The 23,728-nt window shown below is 39.8% G+C and overlaps 1 protein-coding gene across 5 annotated transcripts in view; it reads left to right on the forward strand.

Annotated features, from left to right (window-relative positions):
• ctnnd2a (catenin (cadherin-associated protein), delta 2a) overlaps positions 1-23,728 on the forward strand; it is a 234,914-nt gene that overhangs the window by 107,938 nt on the left and 103,248 nt on the right. For 3 of the 5 annotated variants that reach the window (XM_069151523.1, XM_069151526.1, XM_069151525.1), the window contains exons 4-11: positions 1,141-1,175; positions 1,943-2,047; positions 5,723-5,895; positions 10,802-10,856; positions 11,334-11,550; positions 11,869-11,986; positions 13,041-13,173; positions 17,079-17,252. In XM_069151523.1, coding sequence (XP_069007624.1) covers positions 1,141-1,175; positions 1,943-2,047; positions 5,723-5,895; positions 10,802-10,856; positions 11,334-11,550; positions 11,869-11,986; positions 13,041-13,173; positions 17,079-17,252 — 1,010 coding nt within the window. The remainder of the gene's footprint in view (positions 1-1,140; positions 1,176-1,942; positions 2,048-5,722; positions 5,896-10,801; positions 10,857-11,333; positions 11,551-11,868; positions 11,987-13,040; positions 13,174-17,078; positions 17,253-23,728) is intronic. The other 2 variants (XM_069151524.1, XM_069151527.1) reach the window with 1 other exon arrangement.

The following is a 23,728-nucleotide window of genomic DNA, read 5'->3' on the forward strand; positions in this document are numbered from 1 at the left end:
TTCTGAAAATAATTCCTTTGTTAATTAGATATTAGGCCTCAAAAAGTTGTATGTTCGGGGGCATGTGTGTTTGATTGACAGTCCTGTGATACAGTCAGGTTTTTACAGTCAGGCGTAGTGTCCTCTTGGCTCCAAAATAGCAAGATGGCGACGACCAAAAATCTGAACTCAAAGCTTCAGAAGGGCAGCTCACAAACCCATGTTGGTTGCCTCTTGATTATAATACAATACATATTCAGATGTAGGCTATTGTGTTTTAAATTCAGCATCGCTTCAACCAGTCAAATCAGCATATGAAAGCTGGAGAAAATACCATGTCTCTCAATGACTATTACCATCCCAGCCAACCAGGCATATAAGTAACACTAAATGCGTTCACTCACTAAACAAACTTGAACCTACCTGAGGGCAAATAAACACTTGAGACACAAATTGGACAATGACATCGAAAGTGCAAATAAAGCACACCGACTTTACTTACAAAGTTTGACTATGTGGAATACCAAACAGACAAAATGGGACAAATGCTCACAAGCCAACTATCCCAGACGGCCAGTCTAATGGTGTAGATGAAGTCAGATGAAAGAATCTATATGTATCAGTTAGTCTGTCGGTGTCTGGATTGATCACACGGCATGCAGTTCAATACTCGTCTCCAGCTTTCTTTCTGCCTGTCTGCTTCCCTCTTGATTTGTCTTTTTCTCTGTTCAACCCCCATCAATCACTGATGGACACTCATCAAGAGTATGGAAAAAAATAAAATAAATTGTGTTCGTACAGGTGTGTGAATGTGTGTTTGTGGTTATGTGGCTGTGAATGTGTCTGCAGCATCGTATATTTGAGAATGAAAGGACTGTCATGTGAGTTCGTTCTGTAAAATGTTACAGTTTTGTAAATAATTGTTCTGGGCTGACTAACAACTGAAATGACATTTAGGAGTGAGTTTTACTTAATTTTTGGAGGTTTAATCAGTGAAAATACCCCGTTGTTTAACTTCTCTTTATAGTTTGTTAAATGCTTTGGAAGCGTCACTGTAATATGCAATCAATTTAAAAATGCTGACATTATTTGCACCCTGTTTGATTTGTGCTATTGGTGTTTTTATTGTTCTTAAAATTATTATTATCTCATCTCTTGCAGTTCAGCAGATGAGCAATTTCGCTGGAACTCTCAAGGTAAATTCACAATGCATGTTTGTACAAACCTCTCAGACATGCATACAAGCCAAAGACCTTTTAGGCTGGAATGTGAAAGCTCTAACAGCTACAAGAGGTAGTTTATTTCATATTTGTAACACATGTTAAGGCCTGTTTGGATATATGTCTGATTCACCTACCGGGACAAGAGTGTGTCATGGGGCATTTCGGATTTCCACCTGCAGCCCACTAATGTATGAGCAGATGCACCTGCCCACATACCCAATAGATTAGAAGATGATTGCATGCTCACACAGATCCAGACACACACACACACACACACACACACACACACACACACACACACACACACACACACACACACACACACACGCAGAAGCCTAGTCACACACTCAAAACGTGTCAGTTTGTCGGACCAAGGCCACTGTTGGCATGTGTTCGAGTATGTACTATTTGCTTGTTTTTCTCATCTGCGGCTTACATGCACACAAACTCCTAGATGCATTTACACACAGTTAACAGTGAATCAAATCCTTTTTTTTTTTTTTTTCATTACCAACAGCTTCATTTCCAGTCAGGCAGCTTCCAGGGCCTTTTCCAGCATATAATCAAAATGTCCTACAGCTCATAAGCAAGTCATAATGTGTAGGGCTTTACGGAGTGTGAGAGGATTGAGGTTACAGTCCAGAGAGCTCTTATTCATCTCTTCGCCTCATTCTCTCTCGCTCCGTCTCTCTCTGTCTTGGTGTCTGTCTGTGCCTTTCATCCTCTTTTGTCCTCCACAGTAGATGGACAAAAGGATATCGAGGATGAGTTGACCACAGGTTTGGAGCTGGTGGATTCCTGCATTCGCTCCCTTCAGGAATCAGGAATACTTGACAGCGGAGAACGTAAGTATACTCAGTAAGTGTGTGTGTGTGTGTGTGTGTGTGTGTGTGTGTGTGTGTGTGTGTGTGTGTGTGTGTGTGTGTGTTGGAGGGGGATGTTGGTGTCTGTTTCAATTTCATTTGTTTCAAACTATTTTGTAAGAGCAAAAAGGGACAGACCAAATGTCCTGTGAGTATCTAATCTTCATGTTTATTAACATTTACGTTTGAGGGATTTGATTTGTTGATGGGAAATTACTTTATTCTGAATTTTAACAGTCGATGCATCAAAATCAAGGTCTGCTTAACCTTAATTTGGCTGTTGCTTAACTGGAGCAGGTACTTTAACTGAATAACCAGACAATCTTACAAAAAACAGCAACATAAATGTCTTGTTGTTTTAGATATTGAGGAGTTACAGTATGCTAGGTAACAGTTGTTGTTTTCTTGAAGGAAAAGGAGAAAATGTACTTGTATCAGCCCCTCAACCCATTTGATATGTGGCACAAGTATAGCAATTCCCTTTAATATTGAGTTCTCAATCTGATTTAATTTCTACTTACCGTAAGCAAGTTGAGTCGAGGGAGGATTTGGTTCCAGATTAGGCATTAGGTATATAGTTAAGCATATAATTACATAAAGTAAGGTGGATATTTTAAAATGTGAACAAATTCTTTAGAGAGAAAGAGTTGAAATTAATTGAGATATACATTTCCTAAGAATGCAGTTGCAGTTTGGCACTGAAAAGAGATCGCAGTTGAAATACAAATGACTCTAAAACCAGAAACTTTAAGACCTAATTTATTCTTAGGAGTGTTGATCCATAAGCAGATAAAATTACAGTTAATAAAAACAACCGTCCTGAATAGCTTTTCCATCGTGTGGACCTTGGATTCTGATAAACAACTTCAAACAATGATTGAGAGGCAGCCTGTGTATGAGGTCCTGCTAAATGTGCTTGGCATTTTCTTTGCAGGTCATTGGTTTTGGAACACTGCATTCCCATTTCACTTATTGTCTGCTGACCTTTTTGATGGTTGATATTGCTGTAATGGATGGCATTTCAAGAACTCGCACTTTAAGTGACGCTCAGCACATTTTTATGTGAGGACTCGCATGTTACACATTAAGCCTGTCGATTTGGGTACTAGTAGAACAGGGCAGATAGTGTGAAGCACACACAAACACACAGTTATGCATGATGGCAAAAGATTGGACAGGATAAACCTTAGAAAGCTGGTTTTACAATGTGCTGTTGCTGGTTTGCTTTGATAAGAAATAGAATCATATTCTGAACAGTTGGAAGACATGTTCTATAATTAGATTATTATTTTGTTTGTAGGAAGTGCCTTAACCTCTGTCACTCCTGTCCAAAGACATGGAACTCTCATTGTGAGCACTCCAGTTCCGCACGCAACGTTTTTTCCCACTTCGGGAATTGGCTTCTACCAAAATGATCGCAATGTTTGGGTCCAGATAAATTCAGCATAGTTTTCAGTGTGTGTGTGTGTGTGTGTGTGTGTGTGTGTGTGTGTGTGTGTGTGTGTGTGTGTGTGTGTGTGTGTGTGTGTGTGTGTGTGTGTGTGTGTGAGAGTGATTTCCCTGAAAAGGGAGTACTGCAAATAACTCAGCAGTAAATACATAATATAGTGACACGTTGCTGTCTTCAGTGAAAGGTTGCACAAAACAGGGAGGCTTTTTGCTTTCAGCTAATATAGCAGTTGATTGGGTGTCAATGCACAGCGACACAACACCCAAATAAGTGTACAGAGACACACAAATTCTAAAAACAGCAATGTTAGGAAATTAAATTTACCTGTCAAACCAATTACTGTGGGGCTTTGGTGGGTTGTGCTGTGCTATCTTAAAACCCGGCTTCTTAAAAAGCTATAGCCCGTGTGTGGTGATGGGAAAACATTTCATAGACTGAGTAAGAATAGGATGCTCATAATGTGACTGAGCCTCTGAAATATTAATATTTTCCATGTCAGAGCAGACTCTATGAAACTCAATACTGACATGAAAGAACTTAAAGCCCTCACCCTCTCACACATTCACACTCAACTAGTACACATATTTTGAGCATGCACACACTTAATGTCACACATGTCCGTCGTCCAACCTAATTACTCTAACCTCCGAGCGTCCAGCACGAACACTCCTCCTGCCGCCTGCACAAACACAGAAACAAACACAGACGTTTTCGTCATACAGCACACACAATGTAACAAACACCAAGGCTGAGTGATGATGAGTTTGGGAGCTCCCACTCAGACTGCGTAACACAAAGTGCTGTTTAATAATTCATAAAAAGCAAGGGATGAATCAAAATGAGAGAAGGCAAGTCTTTTGTGAAGGCGAGAAGCAGAGGAGTTGATCTTGGTTCACAGCACACAGACTCACAGGGAGAAAAGGATTCTGGGGGAAGAGGAGGAGAGAGATGGAGAGAGCAAGCAAATAGATATGGGATAAGAATAATAACAATAACGGGCCATTGTTCTTTTCAGTGAAAGAAAGTAGCTAACGAGTCGTGAACTCATTGAAGACACTATTAAGACATTTTCATGATAGTTTGACATTTTAGTTTGGAAAAGTCAGAAAAAAAAGAGATCCTCGTTTGGTGTCCTTAAGCTCCAAATTTATGTTATGTAGTTGAAAGTTGTATTCAGAGAGGGGGAAAGAGTAAAAATAGCAAACTAATAAAATATGAATACCCCACTGAGTGAACATGTTACAGATCTAACTATTCTTCATTAAAACCAAAGCACAGAGACAAACACACATACTGGTAACCTATATAACCACTTACACACACGCCACCGATTACTTAGTGGCTTGTAACAGTTTCCTCCAGTTCACGGCATCATTCACAGTTTAGGAGATAGTCCTTCATAAAAACTGTCTTATGATGTTCTCATCAGGTGGTGGAAGTAATGCTGCTCTGAATCTGACTGTCCTGTGTGTGTGTGTGTGTGTGTGTGTGTGTGTGTGTGTGTGTGTGTGTGGTAGGGGGAGGAATGGGGGGGGGGGTGAAGGTGGTGTTACAGTCATACTAATCATTGAGTGAAGCAGATTTGGTTTACATCGTCCTCTGCATTGACAGTCGATTGGTGCTTATGCTATTAAAGTGTATAGAAGGTGAATTGGCCCATTTGGGAAAAACCACTTTCCATTATCCTGCAAAGCTCACTATAGAAATACAGAAATGATATGATGTGTAATGATTCATTCCTAACTAGACCCTCCTAATATATCTTACATAAGAGGTCAAGTGAAGTTTTGTTTGAGCCAACAGCTCCAGGTAAGAATTAACATATTTGGGGAGGAAACATTTAAGTTGTTGTTCCATTTATTATAACTTTCTTCTTTTCGGCCCTCCTCCTCCCATCCTCTCCATCTCCCTGCTCCTCCTCCTACTACCATTGTCTCTGTTCCTCTGTTTCTCCTTTCCTCTGCTAATAAATTATGTATGCCATCTCCAACTCACGGAGTGCTGCACTGCTGCACTATCTGCTCTAAATTGCTGCTCTCTCTCTCTTCCCCATTTCACTCCTCACCTCTCAATCTCTCCCCTTCACACCCCCTCTCTCTTTCTTATTCTTAATCTCTTAATCTCTCCCTCTCTCCCTCTCTCTATCTCTCTCTCTCTCTCTCTCTCTCCCCCACCCAACCATACCCCACTCCTGTTTGAATTGGCAGGACCGGCTCTTCTTTCCCAGAGTTCCTTGCAGCTCAACTCCACCCCGGAGGCTTCGCTCCAGTACTCTGCCAGCTACCATAGCAACCAGACCCTCGCCCTTAGCGACAGCATCTCTGCAGCAACTCCTCAGCGCAGCGGGCAGGTTGGAGGAGCCGTGCACAGCTATAACCAGGTAGGAAATACTTTTGTGCAAAGATAATAATGGGGATGCAAATGTGGATGAGGATGAAGACATCAGACAAAAATTCTGTCACTAGTCGTTTTTGTAAACTTAAGCGAACTTTACCTGAAGTAAGTTCACCACAGTTTATATGTCCAGCTGCATTGTACGCTTCTGCTTATGCAAACTTGAGGTGTTGATGCGGATTTTCAGATTCCTTGTTGCTCCATGTTTCGTTTAGAGAGCTGAACAATCATCACTCTTGTTGTTCCTCTCCTGCCTTCTTTTTTTTTTTAAAGCAGTGTCTTGCATTGCGCTTCTCCAACTACATGTACCTCTGATTCTCATTGCTCTCACCGAATGTGAATTTGTTTGACATCATAGTTGAGTCTATTTGATCAGTGACTAAGTACATATTCACACAGAATCCCATTTCATTAGCCCTGCCAAAGTGTTTTAGTCCAGTCACTACAACTGCCTTTGAAATAAATCCATTGCATTTTGTCTCTACTTTGAAGAAGGTGAAGGACAGAGACAAATTATTTAAAGCTGCTAAGAAGAAGACAAGTATACAGATGATCATAGACCAAAATGAGGAGACAATTAAATACACACAGAGAAATCTGTGCACGTGTCTTGTTTAGAAGGACTTAAGAAGTAAAGCCAGACACAAAGTTACATATTAATAACAGCAGTGTGCTGAGAGAAAACCCACCACATTACTTCACAGCCTACACCAGCCAATTATTTCCAATTTTCATGTCCTTAACATATCAGTGGCAATCCCCATACTGGAAACACACATGCTTACACACGCACATACTTTCAAACTGACACCCACACATGTGCTTAATCAGTGAGCAGCTGCAGTGCTTCATTAAAAGATATTGCCAGTGTCTGGGACAAATATTTCATTTGTGACAGATGATTATTAATGGAATGAAAGAGAATATGTTTTACATCAATAATTATAAACCAGGTAACTCACCCCTTATGGTGATTGTCTTTTGTGTATCTTTGAAAGTCTTTGCACATGTTTTCTTGAAGGTTTTTAATTTCTAAAGTTGAATGGGTGTGTGTATCCTCTTGTGCTCTTTTCTCAATGTATTGTGTGAAAAGGTGTGTGCCCATGTTTTTCTCTGTTTTTGTTTGCTTTTGTGCATGTGTCTGATCAAAGAGAGAGGTGAAGGAGGTGTTATCTGTCTTTGTAAACATATTTACTCATTTCCCCTCAGTCACACCGAAGGACATTTTAGAGGCGGTTTCAGTTAAAGTTTAGATTCCTTTTCTTCATAAATAAGAAACATGGGAGTAACAGACAAAAATTTAAAAAAAAATGACAGACAGAGAGAGATATAGATGGATGGACAGAAAAGGAAAAGAAGGAATGTTCCTTCTCTCTGCAGTGTTCCTGTCCTCTTTTCCCTCCTCCCATCTTCCTCCTCTGTCCTCTCTACTCACCATCTCTGTCCATGTGTGTGTGTGTGTGTGTGTGTGTGTGTGTGTGTGTGTGTGTGTGTGTGTGTGTGTGTGTGTGTGTATTCTCCTCTGATGTTTTTGGCTTGTCAGTGTAATGGGGCTAGGGCTGTCAGTAGGGTTTGTTGCTCATGAATAGCTTTATGCACGCCAGTGCTGCTAGATTTTCAGGTGCAGCTTGCATGCATGTACATTGCATGTTTTTGTTGGTGCGTTTGCAGACTTGTGCACTTGTGTGTGCATATTTACATTTGCACATTGGGACTGTTTTTACATGCACTCCTATAAGCATGTTCGGAGAAGGACGCTTTTGTTTAACATTTGCACAAGAGACTGTTTCAAGGAGAGCGAGAGAGAAAGTGAAAGGTATAGCATGTTGCTGCTCTTTTGTAGGATATTTATAACCCTGAGAGGCCATGCTTTAATAATGCATGGATACATGGCACCTCAACCATCCCAGTGTTTTACTGGAGGAGAAAAGAAGCAGCACTGCAAGATGACAAAGAGTGGGATCGAGAAAGTGCTCTCTCTCAGCGAGTGTGTCAGGCTTTCTATCCGTTAGTTAACTCAGCCAACAAATCATCTTTCACTCATCATTTATTTACTCATCCATCTACAAATGTAATCATTCATCTATTCAGTTGCCAGCTCATCAGCTTTTGCATCTTAATCATTGTCGCACATTTACAGTGTTAAACACACCTTAAGTACCAGAAAGCATTAAACTCAGTTTTGTGGCCTTTATCTCATCAGCTTTAGATCTCCCACTTGGCTTCATAACCTACTAAACTAACACAGGGGACTCACAGAGACAGTTTTACACTGTTCTGGATATCCCGATTAAGGTCTCTGTCGGGCTGTTTATAGACACTTTATAATTCATTCTCTAGTAACCCTTTATCCAAACAAACAGATGAAATGACTTTGTATGCATAAAACACTTTAATGTGCACTTACCATATGTATTCTTAACAACTCCAAAACTCTATCTTTTAAAAAAAAAAATAATTAATTGCAACAATGCATGTAAAGCTAAGTTGAACTATTAAAAAGGCCAAGATGAGGCTGAAACACTTTGGTAAAATGTTGGATACTGAAACACATGATTCATTTATATAATTTGTATTTACACGGCAGATGCTCAATTATAGAACCATTAATTTAATGTTCATGGTCAGAGTATGGTGCTACGTATTTACCAGATTTTCTCTTGAGGAAAGATGAAAATTATTTCTGCCATGCTGTCATGGAAGACAAATACGTGGCTTTTTGAAAGTGGTTGACATACAAATAATGACTTATTTATGAAAGTCATCAGAAAAATGACACTGGATTTGAATGGAACTTACTGAGCAAGTGAGCTTGCTGTGGAGAGTTCTGAGGAGGTCATATGATGTGGCTCAAATTCATGGGATTTGTTCATGTGTTTAATGCTCAACAAATTTTACTGGCAAAGTCATTTGTGTCATTAAAAAAAAGAGAGGCGCACAGTTTATTCCTCTGACAGTGCTGAATTAAGAGTGAGTTAGTTTAGTTTCTGGTAGTTTAGCCATTTTTCATCTCTGACTTCATCCTCACAGATTTCGACTACAGCAGTGACTCTACCAGTAAATTTGCCATCCAGGATTGTCGGTTTGAAAGTAAAATTCACCCACTGCTTTGTAGTTGAGTCAGGTTAAGTTACAGATTTCATCAGGATTTACTTCTTCTCTTTTGAGATCAAGATGGATCTTTAGGACTTCCAGAAAATAAATGTAGACACGCATGCTGTGTCAGAAATGTTACTGAGTCAAGAACATGCCAGAATTTTTATGTAAGCACCACAGCTTACTGTTCCACATTTGACCAACTTTCTTTCAGTCCTTATCGATGTCTCCTTTCTGCTTTTCCTCCTGTTTGCTTCCACAAACTGTATGTCAGATTTTCTAGAAAGAGAACTGTTAATCCACTCAGCCAGAGATAAATCAGGCTCCATGACCCCTCTCTAAACAAAGGAGTGCTGGAACCACAACAGACACACTGTGGCTCATCACAAAGCAGGAAATAGAACCAGAGACAGCCATTGGAAACATAATGAGAGATTGTGTGCCTGAGCATGCTGCTATATTTATCCAGGGTAGGTTTGCTGAGCATGCCCTGTTATTTATTTATTAATTTTTTTCCAACCAGGGTGTTTCTGCAGCGTTTGTACAGCTGCAAATATTCACACCTGGAGACAGTTACATACATAGCCTTATTACACTACTCCAATGTGTGTGCTTGCATGTTGTGAACCGCTGGTTGTTGAATCATCAGAATGTGTGTTTGCATAAGTGTTGGTTTCTGACATAAAATAAGCTATAATAGACAGATAAATATTATAAACACATGGTACACACACGTCATTCTTTAGGTAGACATTCAAATAACAATATATATTTGTGCTGGCATCTCCTGATGTGTTGTTGTGTTGTGCAGAAAGTTTGAATGTTACTCTGATGATCTAAGTTAAACTGCTGTATACTGTATGCAGTAATGGAAATGCTCCAAGGTGACTCAGTGACTGTGTGTTTGCATAATGTGGCCTTGTACAACTGCAGCCATGTGAGGCTAGTAGTAATGTATTTGAATCACCTTTACAGCTCACGCATCAACATAAGGCTATACGAGGCTCAGTGGAGCTCCGGCATATGCTGCCCCCTGAGAATGTGGAGAATATATTGTATTTGGACAGATCAGCGTGTGATGTGTGGTAAAAAGGCTTTTTATTCTCTCCCTCTGACTCACAATGGTACGCAAGTTTTTGTCTGTAAGGAATTAAATACATATTGCAGTCAACGCAGTAGGTCGCAAGGCAGTGGGTGAGTTTACAATTGGCATTTCTTTTTGTTCTTGTTCAAACGGAGACAAGACTGCTGACTTTCATTGAATGATTCACAGCTTATTTCACTGTACAAAATCAATTTGGGTGATTTAACAGCAAAAAGCTTTGTCTAACACTTTAACTGTATCTAAATGTATCAACCGATTCAATTACTTGAATTGTTTGTGAATAATGGGGTTTATGTGACAACAGGTGAGACATATTAAGACATTAATACACAATGGACTGCATAATCCTTTCCTCTACTTTGAGTAGGTGGTGCAACAGGGCTTTATGAGAGATGATGTCGGTCTGCTTCTATAAGTCTGTTTGAATCACCTCTCTGTTTTCTGTGGGGATTTCATTACTAGCTCCTCGAGGTTCATTCGAGACTCCTCAAAGGCTTGACTGAACTCATTGTGCATAAAAGTTTTTGATGGCCACTACTCTTTAATCTCTTTTATCCCGTTTTTCTGAAATCTGTCTCTCCCTTCCCCTCTTCCCAACTTATCCCTCCCCCCAATTACTCTTTTTTTTTTTTTTTTCCCTGTCATGGCTGCTCTTCTCTCACTCCCTCTGTGTTTCTCTGCAACCCCTCAGGTGACATCCAGTCGTGCAGCCCACCATCAACAATCACAAAGTGGAGCAGGGTCCGGTAAGCTTTCACCTCTCTTACTCGTCTTCTCTGCCTGTCTCCGTGGAGAGGCATTTTCTTCATGATAAATTAGTCTGACATTGCGTGAGGCACAGTTGATGGGCAGCAATGACATTTGGTGATTGTTAAAAACGTGCATGAAAACTGAACAAAAGAAAGAACGTGCTCCTCGGAGAACATTTTTAGAGCCTGTACTTGTTATAATTTTCACACATTTTAATATAATTCATAAACAAGCTATATTACCTCCCATCTCTGGAGCATCTCTGGTTTGGGGTCAAGGTTATGGGCCATATATGTACAAAAGTGCATTTAGTATTTTATATTTGGTTTCAGTTTGTTTGTTTTTTTTAACTCAAGGCCTTCTATTTTAATTTGGTAAATCAAAAATGATACATGCAAAGACTCTCTCCCAAATTTTAGATACATGGTTATTGATGCACAGGGACCATGTTTGCCCCTCCCCTTGTTCTTTAGGTATCTACTACTCCAGCTCCACCTTGCCTGCCCAGCGTGTCAGCTCCCCTCTGTCTGCAGGAGGAGGAGGCTCAGGGTCCGGTTCTCCCAGTAAACTCCAACGCCTGGGATCAGCCTCCGACACACCGGGGTACTCTACCACCCAGCGTCTGCCTTCCTCCTCCTCCTCCTCTCCCAGCAAACAGTCTCCTGCTAATCGGCTGGCCAAGTCTTACAGGTAGAGAGCCACATTCACTGTGACACTGACATTGATTTGTATGCATTGTTGATACTGCTGTATAATAGATTGATTTACAGGTTTTACAGCTAGCATGAGAAGTAAAAATAATAAATGACTGGCTCCAAAAGAATAGAATAGAATGACAAGTGGCAATTACTTCATTCTTTTCAGTTCATTGTCAGCTAATCAATGCCAGCATTCAGTGAATACATCACACATGACAGAGGAAGCATATATCTGAAGTGGAATGAATCATTTGAAATTTTATTTTATTTTTTTAAACAAATTATGTTACTTTGTCCATTTGTCTTCCAGTACCACAGTTGCTGTGACAACAGCAGGAGGGGGCGGGTCTCCCCTGAGGGTGGCATCTCCACCCAACTCTATAGCAGCAGGGGGAGGGGCCGGTTCATCGTCGTCCCCTCTTCACCAGGTACAGAATATTACAGTCTTACAGTGTTGAATGAAATATGGAGCTTTTCATGTGGCTCCGTTAAATAGGCCTTTGCTTATAAAACACTGTAATGAATGCAACTGCGACAGTCCTGAAATCAGTGGAATATAATCTCTGCTCCTCAAAGTTAAATCAATACAAAAGCTGCTGAATAACTGATGCACATGCATACATTTTATTGTCATGTGAGATTTAACTTATGTACACGAGAACCTTCTCCTTTCTTCTACTAAGGTTAAATGATGTTGATTTTTCCTGCAGCCAACTGTTATCTTGACCTAGTTTTACAACTATTTAAATCTCCAACTGCTCGGAGGAGTTATTGTCGACATTATTATTATTATTACACACACATTACACATTTACAGTCTGTTGGGGGGAGATTATGTACCTTTTCATATTTTCTGGATCTTTAGTCATGTCCAAAAATGGTTTAGTGTAGCTGTAGCACAATTACAGATTGAATCATAGCTTTTCATTTTTAAACAAATATCTATGCCAGTATGTTTTAGTTCTTCAGATAAGATGTCTTTTTGAATATCATTATTGTGAGATTCTGCAAAAAGGCTTTGCCTCCATTAATAATTCTGCACCTTATCTAAACACAAGTTTCTTAAGTATTTTTTGTTGGCTGCATATATTGAACATTTTACCCTATGCAATTGTGAAAAGTTGTGTTGTTGTTGTTGTCGTTGTTTTTGAGTTGGTATTCTTAGCATGAATTATACATTTTAAGTTTAAGTGATTTGGACATTTTTCACACAGTGCCACGTTCCATTTATAAGCCCATTTTCAAAACGTTTCTCATTTGGCTACAGACATAAAACTAATTTGGCAAAGTAAATTGAAAAATATGCAGGTACAAACACTTTGAATCTGAACCAACCAAATCGAAAGATCAACCATATCAGCTGGGGCATATTTTGCTGCCAACACAAACTAATCTAGAGGGAAGCATCAGTGTATACACTTCAGTGTGGTCATTCCCTGACTTTATATTTTTTTTTTTATATATATCTTATTGTCTTTGCAGATGAGTTCAGGGATAGGGAGCTATGCCACTCTGTCTCCAAAACGTCTGGCAGCTCACCACGCTTCTGACCAGTACAAGATCTCCCATGAGCTCTACGCTACTGCTACACTGCAGAGGCCGGGAAGTCTAGCAGGTAGGAGTTCACACACTGATGCAATTTCACGTGTAGTTTCATGTGTTAGCACAAAAACATAAACCCAAATAAAGGTGTAACTCTTCCTAAACCAACTGAGTAGTAAAGCGGTATAAGGAAATCTCTCACCATAAACTGTATTAATCTTTGAGTGTGTCTGTTGTTGATGTAGCATCTTGTGTCAAAGGACCATTTATAATTTGTAATATAATTGTTATATTGCAGTGCATCTTACTGCCACTAAGAAATGTCAAGTGCTGCATTTAGGCCCGTTGAATTAGCCGGTCTTTGAATAAGCATGTCAATGGGTTGTGCTTGGTATCGGAGGGTTATCGACTTCATATTGCAGCACTTGTACATTGCTCAAAAGAGATGTTGTGTCTTTAAAACTTCCCTTTATAAAAGTAAAACTTCAAAATGAATGCACATTGTTAGATTTTTGAGTTATGAGCTGTTTATGAAGCAGGTCTGCTGTAACGACCACACAAGAACCCGTTTTAAGAAGATTAAATAGATTTGGATTAATAATTCTGTCCTTCAAAAAGATCTATTTACTATTTCCAGGAGCTGCATGTATCAGAGTGACACTGGTCTTAGTACAGACCAGCAGTCAGGCAAACAGACTTTTATTTGCTCCTGTAGTTGCATAGTTAATGGCTTTCTCTCTTGAATCTAAATTGAGTTGGCTCAACGTCAACCCCAAAATGACAATGTGTCAAACTGTTTTTAATAGTTCACCATTGTGTAGTGTAACATTTTATTTGATGTTGGCTGTTTTTGCCCTCTGTGGTTTTGGACCAAGTTGGTGGCTCTGTTGCAGCATCTGTTTGCCACAAGTTGATGCTTTTCAGAGTGAGTTTTTTTTTTTTTTTTGATGTAACAGAAATTAAATCTAAAATCTTAAATAGATTAATATTTATTAAACCAAGGTGTAGTGATTTGAAAGGCTGGAGTAAGTTTAGTTGATCAAGCTTTAAACTTGAAGTACATGCCCTTCATGCTTTACCCTGAGGGAATAAGTGTGATGTTGAAGCAGCGCCTAGGGTTTCATCTTCCCTTAACACTTTAAATGAAGTAAAAAGGAAAAGAACTGGGCAGGAATGAGTCCCAACAGAAAAGCGTTTGCACACTGTTACTGTAATTAGCGAAGCTCAGGTGCACTCCATGATTATCAGAATTGGCTTTCATCTGCACATTGTGGTTTATCCTATAAGGACAACTTAAAGGCACTTTTTTCTGGAAATACAACATATTTACCTGTAATATCTGGTATTTTGCACATTTCCAAGCATGCCTACCAACCAATGGTGTGTTGTCACTGTGTAGAGGATGGTTTATTCCCAGTGAGTGATGTCCTTCTGAAAAAAAAAACCCGCTGTAGAGTTCATCTGAGTAGCATGTTTGGAGAGGTACTTCACTGCTCTACAGAGCCTACTCCACAGTGGTGTTAAGCTGCATAAAAACAGAAATTGCCTAAAAAAAGAAATTTCCTGTCTGTGCTTTTTGTGTGAAGGGCCTAAGTGATAGAGTTCATTGTGTATAAATATTGCCGTGGTGGCAGTAGTATGATATATACAGCAAATGAATGACTGATTGTTTACCAAATGCAGATAATTACAGATTTCTTAGCAAATATAGTCGACTCTTATTTAGAGATTGAGCTCTGTTGGCATTAACACTGAATGCTGATTAATACTCAGGCCTGCACAGCTGAGATCCTTTGGATATTCAATATATATCTTAAGTTGACAGCCATACAATCATTTCTGGTACAATTACAATAGACATTGTACACAGTCACATATAAAGGAGCAGGTAATGCAGGTAATATTTTCTTTTTTACTCATTTACTGACTGTAGGCGTAGGTGATATTTAGTTTGCTTCCTTTTTAAACTACATGAAAACGACTGAAACATCAAGGGACCAGAGTTGGTTTTTACATCTTGTTATCCTTTTTAAATATTTTACTGAATGAAACATCATGGGAGGGAATCTTTCCCTCTTTCTCTCTCTCTCTCTCTCTGCATCATCCTATCTCCTCTTCTTAAAGTCCCCCCTTTCCTTTGAAAGAAACAGGTCAGTACTTCCACGAGTTGGCCCCCTGTGAGCCAAAAAAATAAATGAATAACGAAATAAAACCGACTCACCAAGACTTCAAAGATGAAAGGCATGTGAGAAAGAGAAAGAGCTGGGATGAGTCATGCCGTTAATGGGTGTGTCCATGACTCTAATTAGCACTGCTTTGTGTATATTCTGACCATCCCTATCTCTTTCTTGCTGCTTTTTTCCTCTGCCTCTAAAATCACTTAATTTCAACTGAAATCAGTGGGTGTTGTAATGTCCAAATTTGCTCCCTTATTCTCACTCCCTCTTCGTCTTTCAGTTTCTTTATCTGTCTACTGCTGGCTAGTAGAGTGTGAAGGGCTGCAGCTTACCTCTTGTTGGCTTTGGAGGTTAACGGGTCAGTCAGTTGACCATGCTACTGAAAGGAGGACACAGTTGCGTGAAAGTCAGCAGCCTCGTTGCATACTCAAGTCAGGCATAACAACGTAAACCAGTGGTTTATCATTTGTCAAAGTGCAGACAATCTTTTGTCCATACAACAGAATCTTTGTACCATTTTACTATGCAGATTGTTTTTAGGCTTCACAGAGAGTAATGCTCTTTCCTGCAGCTGCAGCAGTAGCATGGCTACAAGCTACTGTATGTGCTTGATTCCACTGAGACGGCAAAGTGCCTCATATACATTGATTTCTGATATGGTCTGACAGGTTGTGAGGTTTTGACTGTGTTAAGTTGATGGTGGGTATACACTGAGGTTTGAATCTTGGAGCATTGCTACTTCATCCCCTAGAAAATACTTGACACGCGACTTGCAATCCACTGAGAACTAATATGATATGATCCAACATTAGCTCCACTGGACCGTTTCTCTTTCTCCCAGTCACTCATAGCTTTCTGTGTATATATGAGTGTGTGTGTGTGTGTGTGTGTGTGTGTGTGTGTGTGTGTGTGTGTGTGTGTATCTGTCTTCTCATTTCATCTTCTGCCATGTCACCAAAGCCCTCCTGACTTCTCTTTATATTCCCTCCTTTTCGACCCTTCCCTAATTTTAATTTTGGTCCTGGTGTTTTCAGAGGAAGGCCCCTGCCTTATATTTGTTCTGCTGTGTAATGAACAAATGCCTGCTGTCAATGTCTTCCTTGCCCTGTGTCTGTGGGATTCCTGCCAAGCATAGAGCAAGCGGGGGGGGGGGACACTGCATCTCATTATTTTATCGCTGACGAAGAGCAATGTGTTACACGGAGATACAAAAAAATGAAATACGGAGGCATCACTCTCGTCTCTCTCAATCCGTCTCTTTCTTCCTATCTCATTTGTCGCTGTGTATGTTTCTATTTTTCTGCCATTTTTTTCTCCACTTCTGATTTGGTGCAACTCTCACTCACCTCTCTCTCTACCAATCATACAAGCATACACACATCATCTCACTCTCAGCTAACGAAAGGTGCAAGATGAAAATGGGCAGGTCTAAAAACAGAGCAATCATCACAGAGGCCTGCTGCTGTTGAATGAATGCTCTTGGGTTTGAATTTTTTTTTTTTTGTCATCACTCGTTACCATCTTTTACGCATCATCTCCACACGTGTTCATTTTCTTTTCTCGTGTCTCATCCATTTTCAGGCCACATTTATTTATTTACTTTTTCTTCCTTTCACATCTTTTGTATTTCTTGCTTTGCTCTTTCCTCCCTCCATTTCCTTCCTTCTTTTTCCTTACCTCGTTAAAATCAACTTGTTCCATTCCTCCGTATCACCCTCTTTCATTTTGTCTTGTCTCTTTCATCTCGTCGCTCCCTTGCATCCTTACAGCTTTTTTTTTCTTCCTTTCTATTTTTCTGCAGGCTCTCGTGGCTCCTACAGTAGTCAGCACAGTCAAGAGCCCCTTCGGCCCTTGGGGTCCCCAGAGCACCACATAGATCCCATCTATGAAGAACGTGTCTACCACAACAAGGGCCCCATGAGGAGCCTGAGCCAGAGCCAGGGGCCAGACACAGGCCCCTACCGCAACAACACGGGTAAAGCCCTCTTTGCATTTGTATGATCAGTTACATCTATGCAGTTTCTTTTCAGCTTTTTTTTTTCTCTTCACAAGCCAATGTTGACGCATTTACAATGTTTTCACACCAATTAGGTGTCTTTTTTTTAAAACTTAAAATATATCTTACAACTTCTCCATATTTTAAAATTGAAGCTTTGCCCTTGAATATTTTACATTAGTTGTGGCAAAACATATTTTAACATCCAGCAGCTAAACTTGTGAGAAGAAATGTTTTTTTTGAAATTTTTAAGATTTTAATTAGTTTATTTCCCATTGTTAATCAGTCTTCATATCACTATTTTTCACGATGTGAATGTCCAGAATCATTTTCCTGTTGCAGTTAAGACACAATTTATGTGCTTTGTATACAATCCTGTATCCAACTGGAGCAAAATCAAGAAAACACACAATAGCTGAAGAATAAGGAGTATAGAAAAGGCCATAACCAAACCTTTTGTTATTTAAAAGCCCAAGTTATGTGTGAATCGTTTTTGAAATTGGCAATGAAGCACGTTTGGACACATTTCCTACCAAACTCACGCAGTCACACGCACTCATTCTCACCCTCTCCCTCTACAACTCCATTGTTGCCAGCAGTGTATTTTTAATAGGGCCTCATTGAGCTTATCTCAATGTGGGTTTAGGTACGCCATGTTAATCCCATTACGGTATCATATCCACATGAAAACACCCAAGTCGGTCACACCACGTTCACAGCTCCCTCGATGTCATTAACCAGCCTAGCTTTAATAGCTATCATTAGCATTTGGGTCAGAATCATGGCAGTAAATATGCCACCCTAGACTGGCGTTTGAGTTGATCAGTTTGATTCACTTGAAAGGAGTGAGAATTGCCTTTAAGCGCAGAGCACAGCTTTTCAAGTACATTTTTGAGTTCGGTCATCAAGTTTGCTCATATTCTTGAGGGGTATTGCTTTGATTAATCTGAGTGGAATTGTGAACAATTCATACATTGATAGTATTGTCTGTACAATCAGAAATTAATAAATAAGTGTGCGACAGAAGTATACAGAGAGGATCCACTGTTATCTATAATTTACTTCGCCTTGTATTTGTAGTTTCAATAGATGGGTATAAGAAAAATCACAAAGGAAATTTGGACTGCAGCTACAGAAATCAATAGACTGGATTAGACCGTGTGGATGTAATTGCAACGCTTGACATTTACAATGTGCTTCTCCTATGATACACTATTTTAATAGATTGTCTTATATTGTTGGAGCTCCATCAGAGTCCATCAGCTTTTTCTTACCTCAAATGCAATTTTCCCCCCACTGTGTTAGGCCCGAGAAACTATCGTGGTAAATAAACACACCAAAGATAAACAGCGGCACAAATCCACTGAGCTGTTGAATTTAGGCTTGGCATCAACGCAGCACGTTTTAAAATGCATGTGAATAGCATGTGCAGTGAATGGGAGGTTGTCTAATAAGGATTCATAATACACAGAGTGATGGCACATAATGAATTGATAAGGGCTGTGCTGACATAGTGAGCAGTAAGTCATTAATTATCCTATAGTGCCTTTTCTTAGCAATGACAGCCTCACATTATTGGTTCATTAAGCTGGCATGGATCAATGTAATAAAGGCTATAAGTCATTCCCTGCTTGAAAGAGTAGCGAGACGTTTGTGTGGGTATGTCAAAAAATTGAAAAGTCGTAGTCAGTGGGTCTGTTATGTGGTGCACAGTCAGTCTAATTTTAAACAAGGCGGTCAAATGAAGCCCAGAGTATTTATTGAGAGCATGTGGCATCACATTACTTAACTGGACACTTAACTATGAAGAGGAGCTGCATTATACAACAAAATCAATTAAAGGGACTCTAATTATACAAGTACTGATTGGTTGTTTCCTGACCCAGTTTAGGACTGAGAGACAGGTGGAAAGAAATGGGGACAGGGAGCAAACAGGACATGAAGACGACACAGTGGGGTGAAGGCTCTACTCCAAATAAAATAAAATAATTTTGTTGGTGCAGTTAATTTGGTTACAAATAATTTGTACACATTCTGCTACAATGATGTATGTTTTCACAGTACTGCTCTTTAAAAAAGCTCTGATTTATTTTATATTTTGAGGAGCTCTCACTGCAACTCTCCCCCTCCACCAGCCAGCATTTCTGTAGTCTCTGGAAGGCATTTTCCTCGAGCACAGTGGACAGCAGTTTGACAACACACTGACAGTTCAGTCAGGTTGAGTTTACAACGCTGGCATTTGTTTAACCGGTCAGCTCCCAACTCGTCTCTTCTCACTTCTAATTGTTGGTGCGAGTGTTACTTTAACAGCATTGTCACTGCGTCCAAATACAAGTGAAGGAAATCTTGGAATAAGTTGCTCCTAAACATCTGCTCCATATATATGCCTTTATCTTATCAAACCTCTCTCTCTCCCACGTACACACCCTTCTTTAGGACTTCTTGTCGGCTGCTGTCTCACCCTCCTCACTGTCCTTTGCTCTCTGCACAGCCCTTGCACATACATTGTTGTGGGAGTACGAGTGTGTATGTGTGCGTTTTTGCACTGCGCGTGTGTGTAGGCAATGGCGCGTGGTGTTTCATTCTTGGATTAAACCAGGGCAGCGCCCCAGAGGACTGCAGGTTAATGTAGCCTATTTTAAGCAATTATTCCTGCAAGGCCACAGCGTCTCTTGTGCATGCACATGCATTCTGGACCAAGTTCAAATTATTGCCAGTAAGACTTTCTATATTTTTAAAAGCAGTCTCTACTTCACTAGGTCACTATGCTTTTACTTTCTTGCTTCACTTGCTCTCCTTGTTTGTGACATCAGTCCATTCTCTCGATTATATGTCACACTGCCTTTGATGTTTCTTTTCTTCTTTTTACATCCCATTCTCTTTCTTTTACTTCTTCCATGCTGTCATTCTCTCTTCTTGTTCCCTTTTCTCTGACCTCCCATTCCTTGTTTTCTACCTTTTTCTTCCTTTCCTCCTGCCTTTGTTCTTACATTTTTGGCTTTGTACAATCCCTCCTTGTGTCATGAAGGCTATCTTGGCTTATATTAATGACTCTAACCACTGGGAATAACAGCAGCTCTGAATGGATGTGTCTCTTTTTCTCTTTAATAGCTTAACATTAGGCCTACACGTAGCTCAGGTGGCGACAGTGGGAATGGGGTAGATTCAGTGCAACTGCTATTTGTCAGGTGCTTCTAGTAACAAGGGTGAGCTATTGCTGTTGATAAGGGATGTTATGTATTTTAACAGCACTCCTTCCAGTATCTATAGATGAGACAGGTACAAATTCTTTGAAAATCACTAATCACTAAGCTTCACTAAAAACAAAGTTATTTTTCTCAACTATACTCAGCACTAGAAAACCAAATGATGCCCAGCTGTTGTTAAAAAAAAGTGTGATAATTTACAACACATTTTCAGTCTGTACAGAAACTCTACTTTGGTCACGCCTGTTGGTTTAAATGTTTGTACTTTATCAAGTGGCAACCAGACAGCACCATGATAAGTGCTTTATTATGCATCTCCTCCAGGTTTTGAAAATGATGAGCCTCATCTTGGATGTTCTAAACATTACTTGAGATAAACGATTCTTAGGTGTATGTTTCTGTGAGGCTTTGCAGGTGACATATTCACACAAATCGATATTAAACATTTTGAAGCAACCAAATAGAGGCCACATTTATATAAATGACATAATGTGTCCAAAGCCTGTTTTTTCTTTTAATGTCTGTGTAAAAGTTTGGCATGTACTGTCAGGTTTGACCGGTCTTTTTCGTGTGATGCATTGTAGCTTCTGCCAGTCTCTAAAGCTTTAGCTATAGCAGTCTTCTGACTCCTTTCCTAATGGATGATGGACCCTTTTTTTTTTTTTTCTGTAAAGGCTGTGGGGTTGAGAAATTATAAAATATTTGAACTCATATTACCGATACGTCCTCATTAGGTTTCAGAGCTGAAATGTATGCAGTTCTCATGACAAGGAATCAACTCTGTTACATAATTCCAAGTCTGTGTGTGTGTTGTGGCGTTTCTCCAAAGCAGGATCATGTTTGCTTGATTTTCCAGCTCTATGGCATAGGTTCCTTTTGCCCATTTGAGTGTGCACACATACACACATGCACTGTAAAAAGGAGGGGGGGGGAAATATGAGGGAGGATTTGCATCAAACCATTAAAGCAATCTGCTTTTCCCTTTAAATCGGCTGTTTCCCTTCTGTAATGAGATCTGACACCCTAATGAGGGGAACAGAACAGAGAGAGTGATGGAGAGGAGAGAGAGAGAGAGAGAGAGAGAGAGAGAGAGAGAGAGAGAGAGAGAGAGAGAGAGAGAGAGAGAGAGAGAGAGAGAGAGAGAGAGAGAAATAGAGAAATAGAGAAAACCAGCCCAAAGAAGGAGGGAGGAATGGGTAAAGAGAAAGAGGACTGGAGCGAGGCTGCAGTTACTGTACGTCGTGTGACCAGAAGGCAAGAAAAGTTCAGGTCTCCTTTTAAGGACAGAAAGTGACAGATCCTTGAAAACAAAGAAGAGAAAGGAAAGGCTCCCTTTAATCTGGTTCATGTCCTCCAGTGTCCAAAGGAGGTTTATAATACTAATCATAGCCAGTTGGACTGTCTGTGTGCATGTTTGTTGCAGCTGGAGATTTACATATTTATACACTGTTTGGGCCTTTTACATACATGTGCATGGCTCCATACATTGCATGTTTTTTTTTAACAGAGTTTAGTATGTTACTAAATAAAGTGTCAGAAAGTGAAAATGGGTGACGATGAGTTACTGCAAGCAAGTTTGTTACTGTACAATATCTAAATACATTTATTTGCAATTATTATTTGACTTTTACATCTACAAGTTTTTAATTGATTTCAACAAATAAGGCGCATGATGATTTGGTAAACACTGTAATAACAGGTGTCAAGGCCAAGGCTCTATATTTATTGTTGCACAGTTCACCTGGCATATATTGTGCATTGCGTGACAGCCAGAGTCTACACTGCAAGTATGCAGTGAGTGAAAATTACAGTGTGTATGAACAAAGTGTACAGAACATCCAGGAAGTGCTGATCATCACTTTTACAGTTTGAAATGACAAACTTTGCTGGTGGAAGGTCAATATCCACTGCCACTAATTCATGGTAAATCCACAAGTAACTTGATGACAGGCCCAAATGAAATGGTTTGTGTGCTCTCTGCAGTCTGTACTCTGTCAAAGATTGTTTATGAGGTAAAAGAAGCATCAATCTGTAACACCGTGGCCCAATCAGTTTCAGGAGTCACATTCATTCAGTAAACCTAAAAAGTTCATCAGCCTAACAGTTTTGAAACATGGGCGGTCTGGCAAACCATAACACACGATATAGTTGCGTGCTGATGATAGTTAAGACAAGCCAAGTAGCGCTTGACATAGACAAGTATCCATAGATGTGAATCACCGGGTCTATTTCAGTTAGTGCCTGATAAATCCTCAGTGCAGGAAACTAAAGCAGTGAAACATTGTTAGGCCTTTTGGCTGAAGCTTGTCCCCAGTCACTTTGGTGTGCCACCCACCTGGCTCTCTCTGATGTCAGGTTAGATTAGGTTTGTTTAGCCAGGATCAATTTCAGCACATCCTGCTGGTCTATTAATGTACCTACTGTCTTTTGAACACCAGCAAACAAACAAAAAAGAAGGTGTGAATTTGCATTTACTTATAATGTGAGGTTTACTCCATTGTCAAAGTGTTTGTGCTGGTTAAATGCCCAGACTGTCATAATGCAGCCAGCTCTCTATTGAAAGACAATGTCTAATCTCAATTTAATTAAGGCAGGAAACAAAAAGGGACTACAGAAGGAGATGATAAAGAAATGTATCTACTTCTCTGCATTATCAGCTGAAATTCCCCAGTAGCAATCTGTTTTTTTAAAACAGATGAACCGAATTGTGACAGGCATTGCAACTATAATCCACAGTACTGTTGAACTAAGTGGACGGCAACTTAATTCATACGCTGAATCTAGGTGACTTATATTGTAGCTTAAATTTACAGTGAGGTTTTTGCTGAAGCCTCAGAAAGCTTTAATTACCAGCTCAAAGCATCTGACTTACCCGACAGATCAGCACAAATTCTTTCTGCTGGGAAAACATATGGCATTTCCTAAATATAATTTTAAGTTAGTCACCCGGCATCAACCTCTAATAAAAAAAATAAATTACAAACTCCCCACATATGTGAAAAGTGTTTATATGTGCACATTCACACACACACACACACACACACACACACACACACACACAGTAGTCACAACCACAAGCACAATATATACACAGAAACACACACAGATACACACATGCTTCCATCCAATACTATCTCAATTTACATGATTAGCATATTCTGCCGCCGTAATTAATTCATAACTGCAGAAAGAAACATTCATTTATTTTTGTCCTCAGAGATCACAGATATTAAGTCATCACAAAAGCAG

Source organism: Embiotoca jacksoni, unplaced genomic scaffold, assembly GCF_022577435.1.
Source record: "Embiotoca jacksoni isolate LCO1_2020_lvr unplaced genomic scaffold, fEmbJac1.0.p SCAF_17, whole genome shotgun sequence".
Classification (NCBI taxonomy): Eukaryota; Metazoa; Chordata; class Actinopteri; family Embiotocidae; genus Embiotoca; species Embiotoca jacksoni.